At 43.5% G+C, this 27,133-nt stretch overlaps 1 protein-coding gene across 22 annotated transcripts in view; it reads right to left on the reverse strand.

Annotated features, from left to right (window-relative positions):
* ANKHD1 (ankyrin repeat and KH domain containing 1) overlaps window positions 1-27,133 on the reverse strand; it is a 112,798-nt gene that overhangs the window by 8,044 nt on the left and 77,621 nt on the right. For 7 of the 22 annotated variants that reach the window (XM_071759034.1, XM_071759021.1, XM_071759033.1 and 4 more), the window contains 17 exons: window positions 25,654-25,799; window positions 25,391-25,502; window positions 24,550-24,695; window positions 23,038-23,180; window positions 22,167-22,380; window positions 20,702-20,877; window positions 19,669-19,831; window positions 18,470-18,565; window positions 18,056-18,172; window positions 16,837-17,011; window positions 16,039-16,492; window positions 15,541-15,618; window positions 13,248-13,394; window positions 11,677-11,787; window positions 9,970-10,119; window positions 8,067-9,679; window positions 347-541 (listed from right to left, as the gene is read on the reverse strand). In XM_071759034.1, the coding sequence (XP_071615135.1) occupies window positions 347-541; window positions 8,067-9,679; window positions 9,970-10,119; window positions 11,677-11,787; window positions 13,248-13,394; window positions 15,541-15,618; window positions 16,039-16,492; window positions 16,837-17,011; window positions 18,056-18,172; window positions 18,470-18,565; window positions 19,669-19,831; window positions 20,702-20,877; window positions 22,167-22,380; window positions 23,038-23,180; window positions 24,550-24,695; window positions 25,391-25,502; window positions 25,654-25,799 (4,236 nt within the window). Of the gene's footprint in view, window positions 1-346; window positions 542-8,066; window positions 9,680-9,969; window positions 10,120-11,676; window positions 11,788-13,247; window positions 13,395-15,540; window positions 15,619-16,038; window positions 16,493-16,836; window positions 17,012-18,055; window positions 18,173-18,469; window positions 18,566-19,668; window positions 19,832-20,701; window positions 20,878-21,424; window positions 21,614-22,166; window positions 22,381-23,037; window positions 23,181-24,549; window positions 24,696-25,390; window positions 25,503-25,653; window positions 25,800-27,133 lie in introns of those variants that run through there. The other 15 variants (XM_071759025.1, XM_071759019.1, XM_071759024.1 and 12 more) reach the window with 5 other exon arrangements.

Here is a 27,133-nt window from a genome sequence, read left to right on the forward strand (position 1 = left end):
CTTCAAACTATGGCAAATATGACATTTTCACCTAATATTACAGTCATACTACTTAGAGGGGAATCTTTAGTTTGGTATAATCACCTCCACTCCCCCACAGCTTCATGCCCTCGACTCTTAGAGCCTACAATGTCTGATTTTTTTTGCCCAAATATGCCTTCAACCCCAAACTAGTGGCATTTTACATGGGAAAAAACACAGAATAGTACAGCTTGGGATTTCCACACCATCCTCACAGCTGCTAAAAGCAATCGGAAAGCATTTTGTGCATCACTGGGTAATTTCCCCTCAAGTTACAAATCTACTAAAGACAATAGCTATGAATTTATAGTTAACTAAGACAGACCCATGAAGTTCCTACATGAATTTGTTGCGCTTGTCCAAGGATGTGGTGAAAAATGCTGTCTGTTAAAGCTGGGAGTCCCAACAGGCGCTGGCCCTTGAAGGTAAACCCGTGCTCCTTGTATGTTTGCTGAAAAGCCTGTCAAAGGACCTGAAGAAGAAGTTGTAGAGCTGTTGGATGGATCTAGAGAGGGTAAGCCTGAAATAAACATAAATTTGATTAAGTATCTCTCTTTGGGAACCTGCTTCAAAGCACCAAAGAGAGCTAGTACTCCAAATGTAATTAAAGCATCTCATCACCTTCAGGGGTATCTGCACATGATAAGCTGATTTTACAGGTGCACGATTCTCCCTTAGAAACCAACAGAAGGCATTGCTGTATGTTCTCTGGTTTTGGCCTGAAGTTTTAACAAAAACAGCCATCCCTTTGGTCACTGAAAGAAAACGATCTTAGCAGGGAGGGCAAAAGAGGAAAGCTGGGAGTGGCAAGGATCTTTGCTTACAAAAAAGCCACACGAGTCAGTCAGGGACACAGGGCTCTGTGAAAGTCCCACGGGAATCCGGCACCAAGGAAGCAGTTTGCTGCAGTAGGGTTTTTGCCATCCAATATGTACATTCACATATCTATCAGGTGGAACGTGCTGTGTCCAGAGAGACTGGGCTGACAATGCACAGCAAAACAGGAGAGGGGGCTGCTTTCTACAGGGCTATGTGAGAGGAAGGGAGAGATGGAAAGAAAGTACAAAGTCCCGCAAAAATCCTTAGCAAGGGGGAGTTACAATTATTTAATAAGCCAAAGCTTTTAAGTACTTTTCCAAAGTGTTGTAAAAGCTCTTCTCACAAGTTATTACCTGGATGTAGAAATGGGCATGGCCATATGTTCACCTGAGTTTTGGGTTTAGTTTCAAGGGCCTATTAAACAAGACTAGTTTCAAAACCATTTAAACATTTCAAAGTGACCACAACCAGGACCAGCCTATACTGCTGAAGAGCAAGGTTGAAGGTTGTACCTACTTACACCACAGGCAACAGCAGTGGTGACAGGCAATACCTTGGGTCATATACTAAAGGTGCACCTTTTATCACCTGGATATGTTCCTGAATGCCAGGTCTTTTCCCCCCAGTATTATCAGCCAAGTCAACCTGATTTACTGCTTCCACAAGTGCCAGATCCATCCTGCTCACGTGGACAGGAATGGCCCACTGATCTGATGGTACTATTTTTCCCACTAGCCCTAACATGAAGGTTAAAAGAGAGAAGTCTGCAGTACAGATAAGGAGAAATAAATCTCCCCCATCACCAGAACACAGGGTGCTCAGACAAGGGAACCTGAGCCTGAGAGCACAATCCTTCAAGGTCTGTCCCAGCACAAACTGCAAGGCTCCATGGCTGTGAGGAGGATGCAAACGCCTGTGCAGGCTGCCTGAAATGCAGTTTGATTTTCTGCAGTTGTCTCAAGCTGCAGCCTGGCCTCCAGCACAGAGCCCAGGTGTAAGCAGACTGCAGCACCACCTGAGGGCCCTCCCTGTGCAGCTGCCATGGAGCTACCAATGGGACACACTTGCCAATCCTCCCTCCACAAAAGTCAGCTCAGAGGTAGACAAAAGGGTCCTTATGGTGATTCCACCACACATCAGCACCAAGTTTCCAGCTCTTTGACAAAGCACTGAAGTTCCTGAGCCTCTGCCCCATACAGAACGAGTAACAGAGCTGTTCCTGCCCATGGGGACTGCTGGGATCCTAAACAGAGAACAAGGCAGAGATGATGACAAAAACAGCTGTTATGCAGAAGACTGATGCCCAGATGTGTCTTCTGAAGGCTTGACAGGATGGCTACACCACTTTCAAAGTGCAATGACTGTGCAGCCAAGACCATTTCAGCACTGCTGTGTTTTCCACAGGTTTAAAAGAACATTCTATTATTATCTTGCCTTTCATAGAAATGGATGAAAAAACAACAAATATTAAAAATGGCACCTGTGAACAATGCTGACATAATCCTCATTTCATTAGTGAGCATATTATTACTGTACTTACCAAAATCAGGTTTTGTAATACTAAAACTTTTTTTGTAATACTATTCAGTGCAGTTACTTGGGCCATAAATTCAAATTCTTCATCATGCTCTGAAACCAGAACTGGGCTTGAGACGCTCAGCTTATCAAAACCCTTTAGGCACTTCTGCAGAAACTGTAGCCAAGGCTACTTCCACCCTCAGAGAATTAGCCCTGAGTTACACTTGGTCACTCCATGTCAAACAAGGAGCCCAGCCATTTCATCCAACCTTACACTCATGTGCTGTTTCCAAAGCTGGAATATTTCAGCTTATGATACCTTTTAATGCCACATGAGCAGGGTCTCAAGCCCCTTCTTAAAATGCAGAGGAAACAAATAGACTTCTTTTGGTCTTCTCCTAAGCCCCCCCCTAAATGGTTGGGCTAAGTCTGCTCTCAATCTGCTGGGACAAGAGATCTAAAGACATAATGAAACAAAAGGTGATTTCCAGAACAGACCCACAGCTGGTGAGAGCTCTACATGTATTTACACACAGATCTATACATGTATCTGTGCCTGAGAGGAATGGGTGAGTCAGAAAACTTAAGCTGCAGCTGAGCTTACCCAGGAATGGGAAAAGCAGAGCACCTGAACATCCCCCCTGAGGTGACAACTTGTTAAGCAAACTTGGTTTAGTGCACAATCAAATTACATTCTATCTCCACCAAACCAGCTAACATCACCAAGAGATGCTGATTTGTGGGGAAATTTGCCACAGTGCAACTGTGCAAGACAGGCACAAAAGACAAACCTTTGGTCCACCAAGTGTAGAGTCAGAGCTGACACTAAAGGATGAGTGTCCTCAGGCTTTGGTGGCTGTAACAACTTCCTCTCATCACAAGCATGTTCTGAACTGCCAGGCAAGGCCCAAGCTGCTGCTTGCCCATCATACTGCTGTTGGCCCTTTTCCCCTCTTCTCAAACTCATGAAACATGCCACCAAGCTCTATGGAAACAGCCAAGGTAGCCCAGTTCAATCCACCTCAGAGGCTGAGCAAAAAAGAGCTGTTCCCCTGAGAAAAGCCAGTGAATGAGATCACAGAATTGTCACAGTTGGAAAAGACCTCAATTAAAAAAAAAAAATATATATATATATGTGTGTGTGTATATATATACATATATATAAATATAAATATCAATATCAATACCTGTATCACCCAACAGCACATTCTGAAGTGCCTCATCTACACTGTTTTGAATCCCTTCAGAGATGGTGACTCCAGCACCTCCCTGGGCAGCTGTTCCAACACCTGGCTACTCTCAGTAAAAAAACATTCTTCCTCATATCTACTCAAACCTCCCCTGGTGCCACTTCAGGCTATTTCAGGTCCTGTCATTGCTCACTTGAGAGAAGAGGCACCCACACCCCTACACCCTCCTTTCAGAGAGTTGTAGAGAGCAGTGAGGTCTCCTCTCAGCCTCCTCCAAACTCAACATTCCCAATTCCCCCAACCTCTCCTCACAGGACTTGCTCTCCAGACCCTTCACCACCTTGGTTTCCCTTCTCTGAACTCACTCCAGCCCCTCAATCTCTGTCTTGTAGAGAGGGGCTCAGAACTGAACCCACCACCTCTAAGGTACCTGGAAGAGCTCCCCAAGCCACTCTCCATCATTTACCAACAGTCCTGGCTCACTGGGGAGGTCCCAGATGATGGGAAGTTGGCCAATGTCACACCAATCCATAAAAAGGGCTGGAAAGAGAACCCAGGAAACTCCAGGGCTGTCAGCCTGACCTCAGTGCCTGGCAGGGTTCTGGAGCAGCTCATCCTGGGAGCAATCCCACAGCACCTACAGAAGGGACAGGGGGTCAGACCCAGCCAGCACAGGTTTAGGAAGGGCAGATCCTGTCTGACCAACCTGAGCTCTTTTTATCATCAGGTGACTGCATGGGGGGTGAGGGGAAGGCTGGGGATGGAGTCTGCCTGGACTGCAGCAAAGCCTTTGACACCATTCCCATAGCATTCTCCTGGAAAAGCTGTCAGCCCAAGGCTCAGACAGGAGCACTCTGTGCTGGGTTAGGAACTGGTGGAGGCCACCAGAGAGTGGTGCTGAACGGTGCTGATCCAATTGGTGTCCCCCAGGGATCAGTGCTGGGCCCAGTTCTGTTTAATATCTTTACTGATGATTTAGATGAGGGGATTGACTCCATCATCAGTAAATTTGCAGATGACACCAAGCTGGGGGGAAGTATGGATCAGCTGGAAGGCAGGAGGGCTCTGCAGAGGGACCTGGACAGACTGGAGAGTTGGGCTGATCCCAATGGGATGAGGTTCAACACAACAACCCCATGGGGAGCTCCAGGCTGGGCACGGAGTGGCAGAAAGGGACCTGGGAGTCTGGATTGCCAGGAAGCTGAAGAGGAGGCAGCAGTGTGCCCAGGTGGCCAAGAAGGCCAATGGCATCCTGGGCTGGCTCAGGAACAGCGTGGCCAGCAGGTCCAGGGAAGGGATTCTGCCCCTGTGCTCAGCCCTGGGGAGGCCACAGCTTGAGTCCTGTGTCCAGTTCTGGGCCCCTCAGCTCAGGAAGGAGATTGAGGTGCTGGAGCAGGTCCAAAGGAGGCAACTGGGCTGGTGAAGGGATCCAGCACAGATCCTATGAGGAGAGGCTGAGGGAGCTGGGGGTGTTGAGGCTGGAGAAGAGGAGGCTCAGGGGAGACCTCAGGGAGGGCCTAATCCCCTGCCTGTCCTGCACTTGCCATGTGAGCACACTCAATAGGAACCTCTCCATGATTTTTCTGGGCACTGAGGTGAGGCTGACAGGCCTGTGGTACCCCAGATCCTCCTTATGGCCCTTCCTGTGGATGGGCATCACACTGGCAAGTTTCCAGTCATCTGGGACCTCCACTGTTAACCAAGACCGTGAGTGGATGATGGAGAGAAGCTTGGTGAGCTCCTCTGCCAGCTCCCTCAATCCTCTCAGGTTGATTCCATCTGGCCCTATAGAGCTGTGGGTGTCCCAGTGCTGTAGCAGGTTGTTAGCTGCTTCCTCCTGAAAATCAGTGGACAGACCACAGCAACACACTCAGGCTCCAAAGCAAGGCACCAGAGAGGTCCTCAGCTTATCATCCCCACTCCTTTCCTCACCATCACACCTTTAGAACACCCCCTTCTCCCCAGGCCCCCCTAACCCCCCTCCTCCCATGTGCAGATAACTTAGGACTTTGAAACAAAGGTGATCAAAAGAGAAGAATGGCATAAAATGAATCAACTAAGGACCTGACTAACCAGTCACCTCCTGCCAGACAGAATTTTAGCAACTCATCTACCTATTTGCAGGTTTTCCTTACTCTGCAATATCCTAATCCAACTCCAGCTCAAAAACAAACAAACAAACAAATAAAATAAAAAAAGAGAAGTGTACTGTCTACATATTTCATATTTTTCATCTTTTATCTCCCCAAATTCAACCAAATGAGCTCTCCTTGGGTACCTACCTAATCTTCTTAAAACAGGGAAGAAACAGCTTTGGACTCCCTTTTAAATACAGACACTTAAGGAAATATAAAGGACCAAGAAATTTTTCCCAATGATGAACAGGCAACCTTAGCATAAGGGAAAAGTTTTTTGCTCCTACACAAAGTCCCAGTCTTTGCACATGCACAATGCAATCATCAGGAAAATCAGCACATCTCATTTGCCATAAGCTTCCTTCCCCAGGGGTTATTCCAGCAACTGCCCATTCCAGACTAGAGCACTGCAGAGAAAAAGCTGTGCCAGCCTTCAGTGTTTCTGGAGTCTGCTGAGGAGGGTCTGGCAATTCCTTCATTAACAGCCTGACTAATGAGGTCCAGTTATTTCACCTTTCCCAGCCTTAGTTACATCTGGTTCTGCTTACTGTGCTGGGATGTGGCACCAGAGCCCTAGGGATTCACTTGCTTTGCAGAGCTCTACAGTCCAAATCAAACTATTAAAAAAATTATTCACCCCAGTTTTGTGGCTAAAACTCTATGTGTTGTTGTTTTCAGAAGTCCTGCACACCTAAAAATCAACAGAGAGGAAAGGGAATGCTAAAAATCCTATTTCTTCACTACTATGTCTTCCCAAAGCCCCCTCCTCCTTTAGCCTGAAAGTCAAACCACTTGACTTGTCCCAGTACAGCATCAGGTCCTGAAGTGTTACCCAATTATCTAATACACATTGCTGAGGGAAAGACAACTTCAAAGCAAGGCTCTGTAGCTCCCCATCTTCAAGGCATCATTAAGTCTTTATGGCAAGAATGAAGGGGGGAGCAGGGGGGCACACACTGGGTCATGAGAGTCCCTTCTGGCCACATGAGAGCAGAGCCAGTTGCCTGCAAACTCTGAACATTAAGATGGTAATAGTTCACAGAACAATGGGCTGGTTTGGGCTGGAAGAGACCTTAAAGACCATTTCATTCTAACTCCCTGCCATGGGCAGGAACACCTCCCACAGCCCAGGCTGCTCCAAGCCCCATCCAACCTGGGCTGAGACACTGCCAGGGATCAGACACAGCTTCTGGGGGCAACCTGGGCCAGGGGCTCAGCACCCTCACAGCAAAGAATTTCTTCCTAATGTCTGACCTAAATCTCCTTGAAAACACTCCCCCTCATCCCATCCCTCCAGGCCCTTTTCTCAAGTCTCTCCCCAGCTTTCCTGGAGCCCCTCCTGGCACTAGAAGGTGCTCTAAGGTCTCCCCATTGCAGCCTTCTCTTCTCCAGGCTGAAGACCCCCAACTCTCTCAGCCTGGCTCCAGAGCTGAGCCACTCCAGCTCTCTGATCACCTTTGGGGACTCCTCTGGCCTCAGTCCAACAGCTCCATGTCTTTCTTCTGTTGGGGACCCCAGAATTGGACACAGCACTGTGTGTGTGTGTGTCTCATGAGAGCAGAGGGGGAGAATCCCCTCTTCCCCTTGCTCTTCTCTCTGCTTTTGATGCAGGCCAGGACACAGTTGGCTCCTGGGCTGCCCGTGCTAGCTGCTGGCTCATGTTGAGCTTCTCATCAACCAACATGCCCAAGTCCTCAGGGCTGCTCTCAATGCATTCTCCACACAGCTTCTTCTTTAGGCAGAGCACAAGGAGCTCACTGTGAGTATTCCTCACCCATTTCAAATAAATGCAGATAAGTTTAAATGGCTACAATTAATAGCAGGACTGCAACTTCCTAATAAAATACACCATGCAGTAGCACACCAATTCATAAAGCACAGTGTGAGCTTAATAAAATCCTAGAGCCATATGAAGAGACAAAATGTGCAGAGAGTTTACCCTCACTGGGTGAAGGTTGAACCTCTGGTAAAATACTGAACAACTGCACATAATCACTCCTGAAGTTGTAACCTGTCAAGAGCCCTTAGCCCCACTGTTCCAGGTTTACTATCACCTGACCCTATGTACTGCTTTAACCCAAAAGCTGAACTCAAGGCTATTCTGTCCTCTACAAAGAGGTGGGGGCACTCCTGTCTTCCAGAGGACAAGCAGTGTAAGGTCTGTAATGTTCCCAACACCAAAACATCCTAGAAGAGCTGAGCAAAAGAGGGGGTCGAAAAAATCATCAACATTACAAAGAGCACTTAGAAAAAAATAGGCCATCCTTGCTACATTAATATCCTCTAATTGTCATTTGTCAAGTACTACTCAACCAGTTTGAGATGATCAAAATGAAATGGCTGGAGAAGGAATTCTGTCCAGTTCAGTATCTTAATGACTTACCTACAGGACTAGTTGAAACCCGCTGGGAAGGTGGCCTGAAACCAGGAGCCTTAGAGTTGTCGGGGTGCATGGTTTCCATGTGTCCTAGCACAGAGTTATTCAGAAAGGTAGACTGGACAGTGAAAGATGGGTCAGCTGCTGCTCGGGTAGAGAGTGGACAGTCTCCCCATCCTTGGTTAGCTGGCACCTGGTTGCTATCAAAAAGACTACTAAAGTGATTGAAGAGCGTTGCTGGCCCGAAGGTGGGAGGCAATGATTTGTTTGCTGGGTTAATGTGCATCTGAGAACCATTCATAACGTTCATGGCTGATGAAAGCTGCACTGCAGCAGGTGGACCTTGAGAAGGTGTTAGAGGAACTTGATTCGTAACAAAAATAGACTGGGGATCTTGATGGAGGTTTGCATTTGGTACCACTGAATAGAAAGAACCTCTGGACTGCATCCTGTGAGTGACTCGAGGTGCTGGTACAGCTACTTGAGGTAAGTTACTGTTGTCCTGATTATCGGCAACAACTGACCTGGGTGATGCTAAGCTTAAAGGAGTTTCTGAGCTGGATGAAAAAGGCATCGTCATGGAAGGATTGATCTCTGACATGCTGGTTGGCAGTATTTCATCTTGGACATTATTTAGTGGTGCAGGGCTGCTTGATGGGTGAGATTCAGTTACCCCTGAGCTGCTGCTAGCTGACATAATGCAACTGCTTGCGACCGAGGATGGCGTGCAGACGTTTGCAGCAGGTTGCTCTGGTGCTGGCACCTTCTCCTTGGGTGCTGAGGCAGCCAAGAAAGAGTCTGCTTTAAGTGCAGAATGCTGCGTTTGTGGAGCACTGGATGGCAGAAATCCTGTGGGCCCTTGCCCGTTGTTTGGGGGAGCAGAGGAAGCTGAAGGCAGAGTGCTACAGGTGCTCGTCACAGTCGAGATGGCTGTTGTTGCAGCACTTGTCTTGGGAACACAGGCAAACAACTGCTTTCTGACTGAAGAGGGAGTCCGGTTACTGGTGACACACAGAGGTTGGGTGGAAGCAGCTACAGAAGACACAGTAATGGGACAGCTAGAAGTAGCTAATCCAGGAGACTCTGTCTGTAAAATATTTCCGTTCTGATTACCCACACGACTCGAACTATTATGCTTTGGAGAGCTGTTTGTGCTGCCAGGGTTAACAGGTCTCACTGGGAATGGTCCCCAAGTGTTTGGTGAGGGTGAAAAAGTTCCTCCAAACTGAGCCATAGGTAAGCGAGGGTGCCGGATCTGTTGCATAGTTTGAGCAGCCAGCAAGGCAAAATGAGGGTGAGAATAAGCAAGAGGAAGAGACACTGGAAAAGATGAGCGTACATTTGCTGGGACGTTCTTGTTTAATTTGTTAGTAGGCTGGAAAGTAGATAGTGTTGATGACTGTGAAGTGACCAGGGGTGGTGCTCCAAGAGGAAAGGAGTTCTTGTTTGAAGCAGTCGCAGTGCTGGCTCCAGATGAGAAGTTTGAATGGATTGATTTGGTACTCGAAGCAGGTGTTCTTATGTGAGTTTTAGGAATCAAGTCTTCCAGTTCCTTGGCAGGATCTTGAATAAGGGCATTGATGAGTTGCACTGCATATCGTGTTGACTCTGTACCACCCCTAGAAGAAACACAAATATATTTTTCTTAATCAAAAGGGTTTGTTCTACTTTGTGCCACATTCCATAGACTCAACTTTATACTGATCTGCAAGTCTAGTGCATGTTTACTCCAGTAGTTATTTCTTTGATTTTTAAGTATCTTAAGGACCATCTTTGAAGACCTTCAGGGCTATCTTGGCAGCAGTAATATCTGTTTATTCTAGTATCAGTAAGTCCCATCTTGAAAAGCAAATAAAATTCTTAATAAATGGCATTGTGGACTTAAGGCTTTCATTTCAAGGTACCGTACCTTATAGTGATCATTCTCTCTCCATTCTTATCTTTTTGTTTATCAACATCAATATGGGCACCAGTGACATCTTGAATTGCTGTGATGTTGCACCCACCTCTTCCCATTATCCTAGACACGACAGAAGCTGGGACAGACAATTTCTTTGACCTATATCACAAAGATCACAAATCTGTTAAAGGTGTTCAAACGTTGAAGGCATGTAAAAAGCCCTTGCTGTCTGGCAGGTGGCTGAAGCAATTTCCTTAAGTTTCAGGGCAGCAAGTGGTTTTTTGCAGTTTTTTTTTTCACCCTTTGAAGCCTCTCTAAAGCTCTCAGACTCCAATTACTCATCATCCTTAGTACCTGCTGAGGATTCTCAAGTATTTATTCCACCACTGTTGTAACACAGATGCAAGTGCCTCCCACTGCTTCAGGAACACTTTGGATGTGTACTTATCTTGTGTACTTTCAAAGTAAGTGAAAATCCTTAGCTTTTCAACCTAAATTCACATAAACAGTGCTGCTTCAAATATAAAAGCCCAGGGCTTACTTTGTTTACAGCAAGGAGTAAGTGGTTTTCCTATGTTCTCCCAGTGACCAGCTGCCACACCACATGCATTCACAACCCTTTTAGTACCCACCTCTCTCAGACCACGAGATCTGGAAGTTAATTGGTGACAGATCTCATCATTTGAGATGATGAGCCACCACAGTGGCTGGTGGCCAGAGAAACTGCTCAGTTCTGTGATTTAAGGAGCTGCTGGAAGCCACTGTGGAGGCAGCACATTTTCAGAAGCAGGCTCACTATCAGGTCACAACACTAACTCTTGTGTTCCATGAATAAAGTCCATTTAAGACTTTTCTAATTCACCTGGTACTGGTGAGCCAGCACAGACACACATTACTGGCATGGCTTTTAACACAAGCTGTGTTTGCAGGCAGATCCCAACCAAGCTCTATCTGAGCCACTACTATCCCCAGACTTTAAAGGGTGGACTTCTCAAGCCCACTTTACACCACTTTAATGCTTGCCAGTGGTGTGCAATAGTTGAACACTGAAAAATCAGAGGATATTCAAAGGGGTTTCAGAAACACAGTGATCACAGTGCAGGCATCTCTGAACACATCACCACCACCCCTGAAAAGGCTGCCACCTTCTCCCAGCTAGTCCAGTCTTGGAAACTTTCTAAGTAACTTGATCCTCAGGAAATTGCTTCTCACTTAACAGAATTTAAAAGAAATCCATTTTATTTTAAACACATCTAAATACAGAAATGTTCTAAAGTATCAACAGCTCTTGCTGAGGTGTTTTTTCCTTTCCCCCCTGACTCCTCTGCTACAACCAACCCTCCTCATCCCCAGAAACCAGGTCCTCAGCCTGCACCTGGCTCTCCTTCCAAGGCTGTTTCATGCTTTGGACTTTCTTTTCCCTGCAGCCCTCAAGGCTCCTCTCTCAGTCCAGACATCCCAGTCACTCCCTCCCCAGATCAGAGCCTCCATCACTCCCGAACATTCAAGACATTAATCACCAGGCTCCTAATTGTACCTTGTTCTGCTCCTACCTCAGCTCACCAGGAAACCCAAGCCACCACCCACGGAGATATTCCTGCACCAGGAGAGCTCACCCCGGTGCCCAGGCCCCTGCCCACCCATCACCCACTGCTGTTTCCTTCCCCACCCACCAAGCTGGATGGTTTTTACCTGGAGAAGTGGCCCACACAGTACCTTTTAGCTCCTGAACAGCAGCGCCCTCCTCTCTGCAGCTGAAACTGCTCAATTGGTGTTGGCTGCAGAGTGTTGCTGGGGGGAGGGTCTTTCAAAACTCTGCCTACTTGCCTGTCAAGGGCAGAAGGGATGTTTTTATTGGTTATTTGTTGGACAGACATCCCTTCTCCACAGGGGCATACTCATGGGGAGAGGGGAGGAGAAGAACTCTTGTTGAGAGGAGGAGAGGAAGGCATGCAGGTCCCAGCCATGTTGCACAAACATCTGCAGTCCCCACAGCAGCTCTGTGGCAGGATGTGTGCTTCCATCAGCAAGGCACATAGCAAACCCCAGCAGAAAACACTTAATGGACTCATTCTTTTTGACACAAGGCCTGATTCCTCAGGGCTGAGAAGAGATCAGGGTTTGGATGCCATCTCCAGAAGTCTGCTGTCTCCAGCAGAAGAGTAGATGATACCCAAACAAGAAATTGAGCTGCAACTCTGAGACTCAAGAGACTCAGGAGGAGAGATGGAGCATCTCCAGGGTCAGTGGGCAGCCCTGGAAGACTCAGCTCTCTGCTGAATGGTTTAACACCTGCAGAAATCAGTAAGTGGTGGGCAGTCTGCAACTAAACCTCTAGCAAGGCCAAGTCACAGTGGAGAACTCCATTTGCAAACCCAACAAAAGGCAGAGACTGAATGAAGGCTTTAAGGGATCAAGTGCTTGCATTTTCAGCTTAAACTGCCTTTTTAACCTTTATTAGTAACAGTCTGTGGCTTCCACTAACCCAAATGCACTAAATACTCCACACAATTATGTTCTTTGGACATAGCCTAAAATTCTCTAACATGAGCGAATTTGGCCACAACCACTGCAGAATACAAAAGCAGGAGGGTGTCATAAGTGAACCCAAAGCACCTGACACTTCTGTGTTCATACTCTATTCCTTTTTGATAAAGAGGACAAAAAAAAGAAAAGCCAGGTGATAATTTCTAGTTACAAGTAGTTACATCATAAAGGTTACAGAAAAGAGACTGGGGTGTTGCCAGGCATATAATTAACAATCCTGTACATTTTCAAAAGTCAAGTTTGCTTCACAGAAAATCTTTAAATCTAATAGCACCTCTAGCACTCACTTTAAGGTGACAAAATTTTGCATGTAGCTAATGATCAAGGTGACCACCCAAAGCAAAATGCATTTTAGCCTTGAGGAGATCATCCACCTCTCCTCTACTCTACCAACATCCACCCTGCCTTGAGTTCATGTCCAAGCAATCATTAGGGGCTTTTCACTGCCATCTGCTCATCCCTCCTTTTATCTTACATCCCCCATCCTCTAATTCCACTGAAGTCACAGGTAAAGAAAACCCTTGTGCCAAATAAGATGTCATATTGATGTTAAGTTAGTGAGGAGTTACTACAAATTAGGACTGCAATTTGTTTTAACAGCACTGTAAGAGTAAGGAGGGTAGATTTTTAAAAAATTAATTATTTGATTACATATAATCAAATAACCCTGCTGGATTATTGAGATTAATTTACAGTCTAAAAAGATCACAGTTTTTCAAACAGAGAATTAAAATATTTACCTTCTAACCACTTCTTTCCAGCCTTCTTCTCTTTTCTGGCCTCTTTTTGGACTAGTCAGATTCAGCTTTACATTTGGAGAGGCCAGAGGCAGGGAAACAGGCTTATAAGGAGCTGACAAAGAATTTGAATGACCTTCACCATCCAGTCTGGGAACAGAAATGTGTGGATTACAAATTACAGAATAAAATTACAGAACTGCAGTGTAAGTTTCTTTCTGCAGCTTAAAACTGCCAACATGAACAATTTTTGTTCTTATTTTCTACCAGAAACAACTATTTCCTGACTTCATAGGGAGTTTTTACCTTTCAGTCCACAGCCTAAACCCTTCTTCCAAAAATTAATGCTGAACTGAATGAAGTAATAACTGGATAAACTGAAATCAGTTTGTAAAAGGCAGTACACAGCCAATTAGGCACATCCTGATCATGTGTCTATGCTGCATTCTCTTTTTTAATAGCTTTTTAAGCTACTTGCTAATAGCTTTTTTTAAGCTACTGTTACTTTGGTAATAATGTCTCTTTCTTACTTGAGAATGTCTTGGTTTTCAGCTTTTATTGTTACAAATTCCCTGGAAAGTGCTTCTACCCTTCCCTTACCTCCCATTTTATGAATGGCTGAGGCACAAATATTTGAGCATATTTATATATTTCAGTTCCAGTGGTACCAGTTTTGAAGTAGGTGCCCAAACACTGCCACATGTACTAATGCAGCTGTAGTAACAGTGATACAAACTACACAAAGTTTATGTGACAGAGAGAAAGAGACAATGGTCAGTCTCTTATTAGGCTAACTGAGCTATGTGGGAGTGAAATAAAAGCAGCACCTTGAGCTTACAAGTTCATCTGCAGCACTGAAATAGGTAGGAATCTTCACAAGTCATGGAAAAAACAGCCTTATATGATTTTATCCAGCAAATTTATGGCATAGCTGGAAAATTTACATAGGATCTCATATGCTTCAGCTATCCTGCAGAGCATCACTCTGCTTCTTTATTATATACAAGGGTTAATGAATCCATTGTTTTCACTATTTACAACATTTTAAGTTCATTGGATCTTTGCAGGCAAACTGTTTATATTATGCTTTATACAAACTTCAGAGATCTGTTCACAGTTAGGTAACCCAACCATACTGGTTCTATGAAAAGCAACATTTAGACAATCTGCCTTTTTAAACAGCAGCATTTTCTCTCTTTACCTGAGTAAGCTCTAACTCTCTAATAATAAAGCTGCTGAAGGCATTTGAAAGTTCTATGGAGAACTTTACCTGGCCTCAGGTAATTATAGGATTGATGCAAAGAGAAAAAAATGCATACAAATAAAAATAATTAAGTCCATTATGGAGCCTCGATTTCAGATAAGACTTTAAAAGCCTTTAGATATGTTTTCAGAAAAGCATCACTGAGAAGTCTCAGTCTGCATTACAGCAGCCTTATCATTGGCATATCTATGATTAAAGGGGAGAAATTCAGGAAAAGCCAATTTAGAAATGATCTTCAGACAAAGTGTGCCCAGTGCAAGAGGCAAGGAGCACCTGCAAGAGTTAATAAAATATGCTAGCCCTGTTTTGATATTTATATTCTGTCTTGATTTTTAGGTGCACTTTACCTAAGAGAAGCACCACTTCAAACAAGTAGTTAGAATGATGCATTTAGTTAACACTGATGTAATGAAATGCACAATATTCCATGGCTTTTGCAGGAGACATTGGACAAAAGGTCCAAGGCAGGAACAATTTACTTTCATAATATAGAATGTAAAATAGAGAAAATCCAACTTCCAGAATTCCTAAGGGTAATGATAAACACTCCCTCAGCCACAAGGGCTGACAAGTCCACTCATTCTGCACCCAACTTTCATCTGGGGAAAAAAACCCCAGAAAAATAAAATCCTGACTTTCTTCCAACTCCCAGACAAATATCTCAGTCAGGAAACTGCCCTCTTGCTTGGTGCACTTCCTGATCTCATGTTTGTGTTTTCACAGAAGCCTGACAGAAGCTGGGTTCTCAGTCAGTCAGGTGTCCTGTAGGTCAGTCCCCATGCCCTCTTCCCTCCCTTAATGCAGGAAAAGAAATTACAGAACAAAACTATGAAGGATCAGACTCATACTACTTAGACCTGAAAACAAGCAAAGACTACAGATGCAGATGGGGTCTAAGCTTTTTGATTCAGAATAATGACCCAGCCAGAAACTTGCATGATCAAAGTTATTAGCTCATTTTCTGGCAACTGAATGATCTTCCAAACCACTCACACAGCCCCTGTACATTCACTGAGTTCTTATGCCTCTCACCTCTGGCTTGACAAGGTTAAATCAAACTGGCCATCAACCTGGCAGCTGAAATGCTCTGAGTCATCAACTTCTTCTCTCCTTAAAACAAAGAGATTGCAACTCTGGTGAGTTAATGATGAAACCATAAAATGATCACAAGGTAAGAAAACTACTTCTGTAGCTAAATTATAAGTCAAGCTGGCATTCTTTTTTCAATTCCCAGCATATTCACTTTAAAATCTATTCTAATAAAGCTGACAATCCAACATGGAGAGCAAACTGGGTGGTTTGCTAAAGCAGTACTGAAAATCCCCCAGCAATCAGAAAAGATCTCATCTTTACCATTTTGAAGAAGTTGCATCCAACAGACCTGACACTATTATTTAACAGCTTTGCAAATAAAGCCAACTCAGTCTCAGAAGACTTGGGGAATAAGCAACTGGTGTAATGCTTCAGGTATGGAAAATTTACACGGATAAACCCTGTGAAAGTTGTAGGGAAGGAACAGAGCAGTCTCACCGGGCTGGGGTTTTGGAAGCAGAGGTGCCTGTTTTTTCTTCCTGAGAGGGGATGAGCAAAGAGGCGTAGCGCCGCTCCGAGGAGTTTGTGTCCATTGTGAAGTTCAGCTCCTGGCTTTTACTCCCACTGCTACTTTCACTATTGCAATCTGTGCTATCCAAGTTATCTGAATCACTATTCCCACTTGCACCACCACCTCTTGGCTCGCCATTTATTTTATTTTTATCTGCTTTTTGCTGTGCTAGAGATATATGCTGATCTGGCAAAATGATCTGCATATTCTGAGGAGTCTCTTTTGTTTTATTTTTCTTATTTTTTCTATTTGTGCTGGGGGTAGTCACAACATTAGCTCTCTTCTTCCCAAAGGCATTTGTGAAAGTGGTTGAAGTTGCAGAAATTCCAATTGTAGTTGTAGTAGTTGCACTAGGAGGCTCTATAGGAACTTCTTGCTCCACTGAAAGAAAAACAGTTGTTATACAATCAAAATCTACAACATACAGAAATCAGTGCCCTGACTGAGGACACTACTGCTGATGTTGTGCTTCTTGCTGAGCTGTCAAGACTATCTGGGCTGCATTCAGCTGTAAATCCTTCCAGACTGAAAGAATTTTCAGAACTAAGAAGGAAAAAAGGGAACAAAGGAGTTTTGCCAGAACTCCTGACTGCAGAGGGAAGAACCAGGACAGAAGTTATCCAGTAATGTCCCAGTCCCAGCTTTCAGACAGATTCTCTTACCTAGATGGCTTTAAAAAAGGCACCCCCACAAGTATATTGCTCATAGAAACACTTATTCTTTACCTTCATCATAATTTTCTTCTTCATCATCATCTTCTTGCAGTTCCAGAGTTTCTTTGGGTTTGTTTTCTTCATCTTCTTCTTGCTTTCTTTTTTGTTCCTCTTTCTTCTTCTTTCTCTTTTCCTTCCTTTTCTCCCTTTTTGCTGCAAGAGCTTGTTTTCTGCTCTCCTCTCTTGACTGAGTAGGAGAAAAAGACCCATATTTAAACATTTTCACACAGACTAAACTATACTTATAATTCAGATCTTGCCTAGAAATCTGAGGGGAGGGAGAAGAGAGCACAAGCAACTGGAATGACTGTCACATACTAAATCATTACACATAAACTGGGCAGACCTTATCAAACACCAAGACTGGTTGGTTCCAAAACTTCTAAAGAATGACAATAAAAGAACAACCAAACCAGAGGCATTATAAAAATAAAATTGTACTGAAAAACCAGCAAAATCTCTCATCATCTTCCCTTCTCAAAAATCACTTATTAACATAATTAATATTTCTGCAGCAATGTTCACATCTTTTACTCAAAGGGATCTTCCAGAGTAAGTTACAGAAAAAAACTGCTATCATTTTAACCACTTTATATTTAATGTATAGAATCAGTCAAGTTATGGATGCTATACTGTAGCTTTGCACAGCAACTGATAGGTGTTTAACAAAGCAACATGGAAATTTAATAAGCTAATATGGAACTTAAAAATTGTAAGAGAGTCCAGCTAAAGAGTGCTTTACAAGTGTCTGCCTGACTCTACAACACTTCACAGTATTCTCAGTGAGGGAGAAGCTGATTTACTCCACTGTCTGCTCAGCTTCATACAGTTCATCAGGCAGCTTCTATGCTCTCCTTCATAACACTGACTGTAAGTCAGTAAAATGCTTATGAACTACATCTTAGAACATATATAAAATCCCACACATCCCACCATGGAGCCTGAAGACCTCATTCACATGCCAGCTGTGCTGAAGCAATGCAAGAGAGCTGTTAGCTATGGGGTCTAGTGCCAAGTCCAAGCTTTCCTGACAAGAGCAATGGAGGGACAGCAGCAGAAATCAGGTCTGATTTACCACTCACAGTATGAACTTCACTTCTTGTGTATTAGAAGGAGAGCACATCCAGTCACAGCCTGAAGAACTACTGCCCCAAGAAGCACAGAACAGGAAACACAGCCTACAGATCAGAGTTCTAAGAGTTGTGTTATACAACTGCAATTCTCTACTCACTTTTTCCAGGTCTAGCTCCTTCAGCAATATAGTTGCATTCTTATTTGCTTCTGCAGCCTGTTGGTCTTTAGCTTTCACAATTGTCTCCACACACTGGTGACACTTTTTCAACAGGTCCTGGAATGCAAACTTGTCTTACTACCTCCATAACAAACAAAGACTGATGAATGAGGATTGCTCTACAAACATGAGAGCAGCTTTTCTGTATTCATAAACACACAAACCATTTCAACAGAATAGGACTCTGATGATTTGGTTTTTTTTTTTTTCAAATTCTGTATTAAAAATGAAAAATGCACAAACCTCTAAAACAAACCTACATGAGGAAACATGTGCATCCAGATTTTGAACCCTTAAGAATTGGTATTTTTGCTGAAAATAAGGGACAGGGTCTTCACTCAGAGCTCAACTCACCTTGTCAGTTATGGTTGCTATGTATCGCATGCATTCAATGTCTGAAGGAAACTGGTTAACTTCTTTCACCAGGAACTGAACCACTTTCACATGCCCCTAGAATAGCAAAGAAAAATTCTAACCTCTTGGATAAGATTATCAACATTCATCATCAAAAGAGCAGTTTGGTACTGCTTAATCCAGTGCAGAAGTCTGAAAATCAGTGTCTGCTTACATAAGTAGCAAGCAGTGTTTGCTCAGTGCTGACAGCTTGCCTTGTTCTGCATCACAGTGGCAAAGAAAAGTTCTTTCCAAAAGTAACTTTTGATTTTAAAATGCAAGGACCAAAGCAGGCCCAAGGGCAGAGGCAGCTGTTCACTTTTTCAGTAAGAGACAAGACCCTCCTTAGACCCCACCTGCCACCTCAACCCCCACTCCTGCCACTCGTGCCACAGGACTAACTTGCTCAGTTACAAGGTAAGTCTGAGCAGTTAAATTCAGACACTGAATTTTCCTGGCAAGCACATTCTTTAGCTGCTCCATCCACTCATTGATGGAATCCAACCACCCAGAAAGTATCCTGGGTTACCTCTGAAGTTATTTCAAAGCAGTGGAGGGACAGCTGTGACATGCTCAGCATTCCCCTTTGTCAGAAAAAGCTGTACACTTGTTTGATACTTTGGTAAAGGCAAAGCAGCTAAAGTTAAAAAAACCCCTCTGCTACAGCTATACACTCTCCTTGCATCCCACAACCCTAACTGATGGAATCACCTCAAAGCAATGTTCTCCCTGCCAAGAAAAGTGGCAGGGGCAGAAGAGCAGATTACACAAAGTGTCCCACTCAACAACAAACTAGGAATGTAACAGGAGAAGCACAAAGGAATCAGGATTATCACAGACTGGTGTTCTGTTCATCACAAAAATAGGATCATAGAAATCCACAGAAATCTAGATCAGACTATGGTAACCTTAAAACAGTGAAATCTGGAGCAGGGAAAACTCATGGCTCACGGAACAAAGTTTTCCACCTCTCAAAAATTAGATCTGTGTGAAGTACACAGATTATGACTACAATGCAGGCATTTGATCAAAGCAGTAGTTTTGCCATTTTATATTCAATTCTTCCAAAACCAAGAATTCAGATTTCAGACCAAACGAGGAGCTGTTTTGCAAACATTTATTACTGCAGCCCAAACTGAAGTAATGAAGCTGTTCCCTACCTTGCGGAACGCTGACATCAGGGGTGTGATTTTCCGGTTGTCTGCAGCATCCACGTCTGCTCCTGCCTGCACCAGCAGCTGCACCACATCGTAGTGACCACCGTTGGCTGCCAGCCAGAGGGGGGTGTTGCCTTTCTTGTTACGGACATCAATGTGTGCTCCTCTGAAAAAGTCAAGCATTGCCAGGGGAAACAAAAGGTGAGCAGAGGTGGAAGTCGGGAAGATCGTGAAAGGTAAGAATACGGTTGATAAATAAATATAATTACTAAAATCCAGTGGCTAGCTAGAGAAATTCTGTCCCTGAAATCTGCAACATAGTGACACTGGGACTATTCAAGCTTCCCTTACAGAAGTAAAAACTCATCCTCAGGGAAGGTTTAGGCTGGATGTTAGGAAAGACTTTTTCACTGAGAGGGTTGTCAGGCACTGGAATGGCCCAGGACAGAGGTGGAGTCCCCATCCCTGGAGGCATTTAAAAGGTGTTTGGAGCTGGTCCTTAAGGACAGGGTTTAGTAGTTAGATTATGGTGTTGGTCATAGGTTGGACTGGATGATCCTGGAGGTCTCCTCTAACCTAAACATTCTGTGATTCTGTAATGTAGCCTACATATCACAACTATGCAACTACCAACCATCAGTCCTTTAAATTATCATTCATGTGCTGCCCAGCCACAGGACAAAGCAGCCTCTTGAGACTGTAGCAGCACATAGGGGTATGATGGAAAATCAAGAATTCTTCCAGGCTTTGCACTCCAAGTGACAGTGGGAAAATGCACATGTGGGAATTTCTGGATTAAGACACTGCCAGAGTTGCCAAGCCAGATACTGTTTGCTCACCTCTGGGTCACAGCTGCCTGCTTAACTTAATTAATACTTGAGTATCCAGGAGTATCCTGGATACTCCAGGATAACACTGGGGAGTAGAAAGAGGTACATCCTACTTCCAAAGCTTCCCATTCCCTTTGCTCTCAGAGGCACAAGGCAATATAAACAAGGGCACCCTCGTATGCTGCTAATATGAAGAAATAATTTACCTATTAATCAGGAGCTCACAGAACTTGTAGTGACCCTTATCTGCTGCAATTGTTAAAGCTGTATCTCTTGAGGAAGGCACAGGTGGAGCATTAACATCTGCTCCTTTATCAAGAAGAACCCTTCCAACCTCTGCATATCCTCCTGAAGCTGCTTCCATCAGAGGTGTCAGACCAGTCTGTGCAAAGGGAATGAGTTATGCAATGTGAAACGTGTACAGTATATTTCAGATAAGACATACATGATTTCTACATAGGGAAATATTTTTTTTATTATTTAGCTGGTTATATTTAGTTTGGAAGCCTATCTTCAAGCAGTCTTTTTCTAAAAAAAAAAAAAAAAAAAAAAAGACACCGACCCCCCCAAAAACCCACAAGCGAAACAAAAACCCCCAAAACCAAATACTCTTGGGCTTTGATTTATACAAACCCAGGCCAACTGTTGACTAAGTACCACCAGACACCTGTCTCAACAATGAAAACAAAGTTTACAACAGGATCTCTAGAAAACAGGATGTCTAAAAAACAGGTTAGAACAGATCCAAATGAAGACACAAGTGTTTCTACGAAAATGCTCAGAAACTGGCTTTATAGCTTTTCCCTAGCCTCCCTTAGTGCTGAGACTGATCTGGGCCCAACTTAGTTGCCAGGCTAGACTGTTAAATACACTTACACCAGCTGCTAACATGCCCAACTGACCATTTGAGAGCTGGCTTTTATCCATATCCCCTTTTCTCCAGCCACAGTCATTCCAGAAGCAGGCGGGGTAGACAGACACAGCAATTATTTCAGCAGCCTTAGGAGTTACCAAAAATTCCTTTGTGCTGGGGAAATCAGTCTGGCTGTCTACACAAGCTTTAAGCTTGCTTTATGGCAGGAGACACAAAGCTGTCCCAGAGTACCAAAGGATGGGACCTGTGGAGCATTTCAGAGGCACAGAAAGTCACAGTACTGAAGCCACGGGTTCTACAGCAACATAAAAGTTTTACAAAGTTTGATTGCACTACTTCTGTTGCAGACAAGAAACCTGTTCTATATGAGAATCACTATAAACTACACTATTCTCTTCCTGCCTTGACTTCACTTATATGTAAAAATATGTACATCTATCTGTTCTGCTAATGAGTAGCATGTCAAGCTTCAACCTGAAGTTTCTCAGTGCTAGAGAACAAGAATCAATCCAAGTTTCATTATGAACTCAGAAGGACCAGTCAGCTTTTGCCTAATACAAAAAAACCATCACTGATGCTTTTATTTAAAAAAAAAAACCCAAACAAAAAAACCCACAAAAAACCAAAGCCTAAAAAAACCCCAACCCTAACTTATCCCAGAACATAAGTCATCCTCCTTTAGTCAATCCTCTGAGCCCACAGAGGCTCAAGTAACAGGAAAATCTGAAGAAACTTGACAACTCAGAAAAATCACCTGTTAGAAATAAGAGATGAGGAAAGGTAATTCACATACTTACCTTTGCCCTGTGCTCAACATTGGCCTTCCTGTCCAAAAGCAGACTGACCACCTCTGCTCGGCCCTGGAAGCAGGCCAGGGTGAGGGCTGTGTTCCGGTTGGTCTCAATCTGGGCATTGATATCAGAGCCCATATCAAGCAAGAGTTTGACAGCAGGGACGTGGCCATTCATAGCAGCCAGCATCAGAGGAGAAATGCCCAGCTTACTGCCAGTCCTACAGGGAAAGAAAGAAACTCCAGTTCCCAGAATGGGAGGAATGCCCTGGGAAATGTAAATGTACCCAGGAGGAACAAAATGTTTTGTTGTAAGGCAGAAAGGAACATGTAACATGCACAGACACTGATCTGAAATACTGCATTTTTTTAATTGATTGGGAGAGCAACTACAGTGTAACTATATGCAATAGGCAACAGCACACCTGCAGGTTTCACTTACATATATTCTATCACTAGAAAAATTTTCTTAAAGTAAGTAAAGAGGAAGCTGAAGAGCCTCCTAAATTTCTTCCTCTTACTGAAAAAGAGAATTTCAAACAAATAAACAGAGATGCCCTGAGTGCTTTGGCTGGTTCCTTTACCTGGTTCTATTGGTAACAGTTTGACTTCTAGATGCCAGACTGGTGGAAAAGGGAATGTGAAGGAATATGTTTGCAAACTATGATAGTCCCTTACCATTTATACATAAGGGAGCTTAAGTCTGTGACAGTAAAGGGCAATTTAAAAGCACTAAGATTACATGAACATGAAGGGTAACATCAGTTTTGAAAGGCTGCAAGGAGTCTGAAGGCACTAGAGCTTGCAGCCTGTGCCTTGGTATGTAGCCACCAGGTGTCTGTGCCATGCTGCAGTTCAGATGGTGTGTACACAGTTACCTTGAGTTGATTTCTGCCCCAGCATTCAGAAGAATCTTGATGATATTAACATAGCCACCAGATGCAGCAAGGCTCAGTGGTGTATAATCAGACACATTCCTATGTTCTTTATTTGCTCCCCGGGCCAACAGCAGATCAACAACCTGAAAAAACAGCATATGGGTATTAAAAGACCTATTTTGGCCTTTGCAGTTATCCAGGAAGTGAAATGATGTTATCATAACAAGTGTTCAAACCTTCCAGTTCCCACTGTCAACAGGTAACACACTCTTTTGCTTCACTTCTACATGAATGCTGTACAGACTTAGCCCCTGATTCAGACATCAGCTCCTCTGTGTGGGCTGCAGCAGTGAAGTGCCTGTCTCCCAGAAAGATTATCTTGCCTAACAATAATGGAAGGCCCTAAAGTGAAGCTCTTCCTGTGAATCCTCAGTTTGCAAACAAGGGATTTATCCCACTCCCATAATGTCTCACACTGTCTGTCTGTCTCTCTATTTCAGAAACTCCCACAACTTTTTTTCAAATGACATTTGAACCAAGTTTGACCACCAGTATGACAAGGTCTTTCCAAAAAGACACACAGTAAAAAAAGTCTGACTGATGGTAATGAGCAAGCATAAAGAAGGACTTCCCTCCTCTATCAGAAGCAGCTTAAGAGAAATTAAAAGGTGGAGAAAAAAACCCTAAAACCATTCTGGTGAGGCACTGCACTGTATAAAGTGAGCCTCACTTTACTGCCAACATAGGCAGATTTCAAATGAGCCAGAAAAAAAGGCTGCCTCTCAAAATGCTAAGCATAAGAGTTAGAAGCTGGCATAAGAAAAAAAAAAAATAAAGAGGAAGGACAGAAGTCAAATCAATAAGGAAAGCTGTCACAGGACACACTGATCTCTGGTTTTATTTCTGAGCAGCATTTTTACCAGTAAAGAGCTGCATTTCAAAAATCAATATGGAAACTTTCTTATTTTGGCCAACTGTTTTAATCCTTACAAGTTCCAAAATTTGCCACTCCCCTATCTGCACAGAGACCTCTGACGTCTCCATGCCACCTCTTAAGCTACTATGCCCATGATTAAAGTAGGAAGGATTTAACAAACTTCATTTGGACCACAAAAAAAACCAACAAAAACCCAATCAAACTGCTGAGAAAACTGGAACATTTAAACAGAGATCTCCCATCACTGTGTGCCTGCACTGTTTAAGTTTTGGGAGCAGGAAGGACTCATAAAAGAGGTGTTCAGTGCCCTAAGTTATTCCTTAAACATTTCTATCTCCCTCCCAGAAGTACTTATCTTTACAGGATACATTGACTAAAGAATGACCACAAATCATAACAATTAACTACCAAAACTGGGAAAGCAAAGAGAGAAAAGAACAGATTTCCTTTTCTTCTTGGAAGTAGAAAACAAGCTGAAAAATACTCATCTTAAAAACCTTCAAGAAAAAGACTATTTATTACACCATGACCAAAGAAACACTGTAGAAAAAAGAATTCAACAAGTATGTCAGTACCTCTTGGCGTCCCCCAGAGCATGCCAAGGACAGAGGAGTATCCTTTGTGCGCTCAGACTGGGCTTCTATATCACCACCTTTGTCTAGAAGAATTTCCACTACACCAACATGTCCAGCAGTTGCAGCCAGAATTAAAGGTGTAAAACCTAGTAACAAGCAATCGTGTTAAAAGCAATCCTGAGGCTCCCCAAAGTACCATTAAAGAGCAGAAATGGAAATGCACAAAAGGTTAAATTCGCAATGACTTTATGGATCAGATGTGTCTCCTTCAGACTGGGGGTTTCCTGGTATGGGCCACAAAGTCAGACCCTTTCCCAGTCCTCTTCTGACCCTGACACATCTAGGCTCTGATCCCACCTTAAAATAACAAAAGGCTCTGCAAAATATACCTAAATAGTACTTGTACTGATCAGGTTGGATTATTGTTCTGACCAGCTCCTCCCTTTAGAAAACTAACAGCTTTCCACTTAATTTCTATTTATTAAAGCTCCAGTAAGTGACCACATCTGCACTGCACATATTGCCCATGGCCAGTGCAAGTCCCAGGCAGAGAGCCAAGGTGGCTTTGTTGTCTCAGATCAGATTTTAGATTTTGCTGAACTCTGTTATAAGGAACAATAGGACATCCAACCTGACAACTACTTTAGAAACCACTCAGATGCACTTTCTCTCAAAAACAGAGGTAGAAAGGCATACAAAGCCTTTTTTGGATGGCAAATATTTCTAAATGAAGTGCAAGAATGCAGTCCTACATCCCGCAAGCTTCTTTGGGGTACTTTGAATCCCAAATCCCAATCTGAAATTCACTGCTTCAAGTTGTGGTCGAAGTGTTTCAGCTTACCCTTCTTGTCTCTGTGTTCAATGTTGGCACCACGTGCTATCAGTACAGATACAAGTTCTTCGTGGCCTCCTGCACACGCAAGGGTCAGAGCAGTGTCATGGTTGCTTTCAGTCTTCACAGTTGAGAAGAAAAAGAGGCGAATATTCAGAAATTAAAAATACTTTAAGGGGAGGTTAATGTTTTTACAACACTAGAATGCTAGATTCGTATTCTTTTCCTTTATCAGAAAGCAAATCCACTCAAAACCAAGTGCAGGTACTCACATGTGCATCGATGTCAACTGAAGGGTACATGGGGAGCAGGGACTGGGCGGGAACGCTGCTCGGGGGCTGGGAACACGGCTCAGGAGTAGGGGACTCGGTAGTGTGCGAGGTGCTGGTGGAGCCACTGGGCACTCTGCTATTGACAGCTGAAAAGTAACATCACATCACTGACCCACTCCTAGGAATGCCACGTTTCATATGAAAAATACTCAGTCCCATCAGACTGCTATGGGCTAATAGCAAAACAGGAACGGGGGGTGAGGGGGGGAACAGAGTTAAGTGCGACTAAAAAGAACTGGGTTGGTGTCTTGCACAAAGCAGCTTTCTGGCAGCTAAACAGTGGAAGTATCATCACCAAACTGCCTTAAGTTAGAAAATATTTTCAAAAATTAGTCTTTTTGCGTTACAAATATGAATTAAGATTATTAGTTATCCTGTTCAAATTGTAACCTTGAGTGTTAGAGTTCAGCCTTAAACTCAGTCTAAGCAGGCAACTGATTTATCACCAGAACACAGTTTAAATGCTCAGAAACACAGACTCCTGGAATTCTGAAGTTTTTGAGGTAAATGTTAGTGCACACCTAGTCCCCAGAGAAGGTTTTCAAAGCAAGATGACTGACAGCAACTTACACGATGAGTTGTGTTTTAGAGTTAAAACAACCCAGGAGTGCGGGAAGAGAAGCAGACAGGAGGGGGCAGTCAACAAAAACAAGAGAGCTGAGAATTGTCTGCACTGCCTAAAATTTACTCTGATCCACAGTCTGGAAAAGATTTCATCCTGAAGATTTAGTATAGCTCAGGGATAACAAGGAATGCAACTTCATCTTCCTTTTTAAAAATGATAATAATAAAAAAAGATAATCGAGAATCAGATTTTATTCAACTACTTTTAAATGAAGCATTACCAGAAGAAGCAGAGAAATATCCCTGCATATATAAAAATAAATGTATATGTGTATATAAATATATATATATATATATATATATATGTGTCTTGGGGCCAAGATCTCTGCCTGCCTTTATAACAAAATGGGAGGCCAAAGGGAGCTCAAGTGAACCTAAGGCTCAGCTGAGATTACCTGGGAGGAAGAACCAACAAACCCACCCATCAGCTACAAGTGCACTTTATCCAGAGTAAACCATGCTAATTTAGCAGCCAGATTGGGCAGGTATTGTCATTGCTGGATTGCCAAATTTCTGTACTGTGCAGCCTCATCTGATGGAACACCTGGTCAGCTCTAACTATTCCTAAACTTAATGTATTTTGTAACATTCCTTGAAACAAGCAACTGATGAAACCCACTAGCAACTGCAAGTAAGAAATAAGCAGCAGCATTTTGCTTTTGTCCAAGCAATATGGGAAGATAAAGGATGAACTCAAACCTGAGTATGACTAATAGAGAATCTTTTGCAAACTTTTCCCCAGATCAACCTTCCTGATTCCCTTGACAAATTACACACCAGCAGTTACTCATGAGAA

The sequence above is a fragment of the Heliangelus exortis genome, chromosome 15, assembly GCF_036169615.1.
Source record: "Heliangelus exortis chromosome 15, bHelExo1.hap1, whole genome shotgun sequence".
In the NCBI taxonomy this organism is placed as follows: Eukaryota; Metazoa; Chordata; class Aves; order Apodiformes; family Trochilidae; genus Heliangelus; species Heliangelus exortis.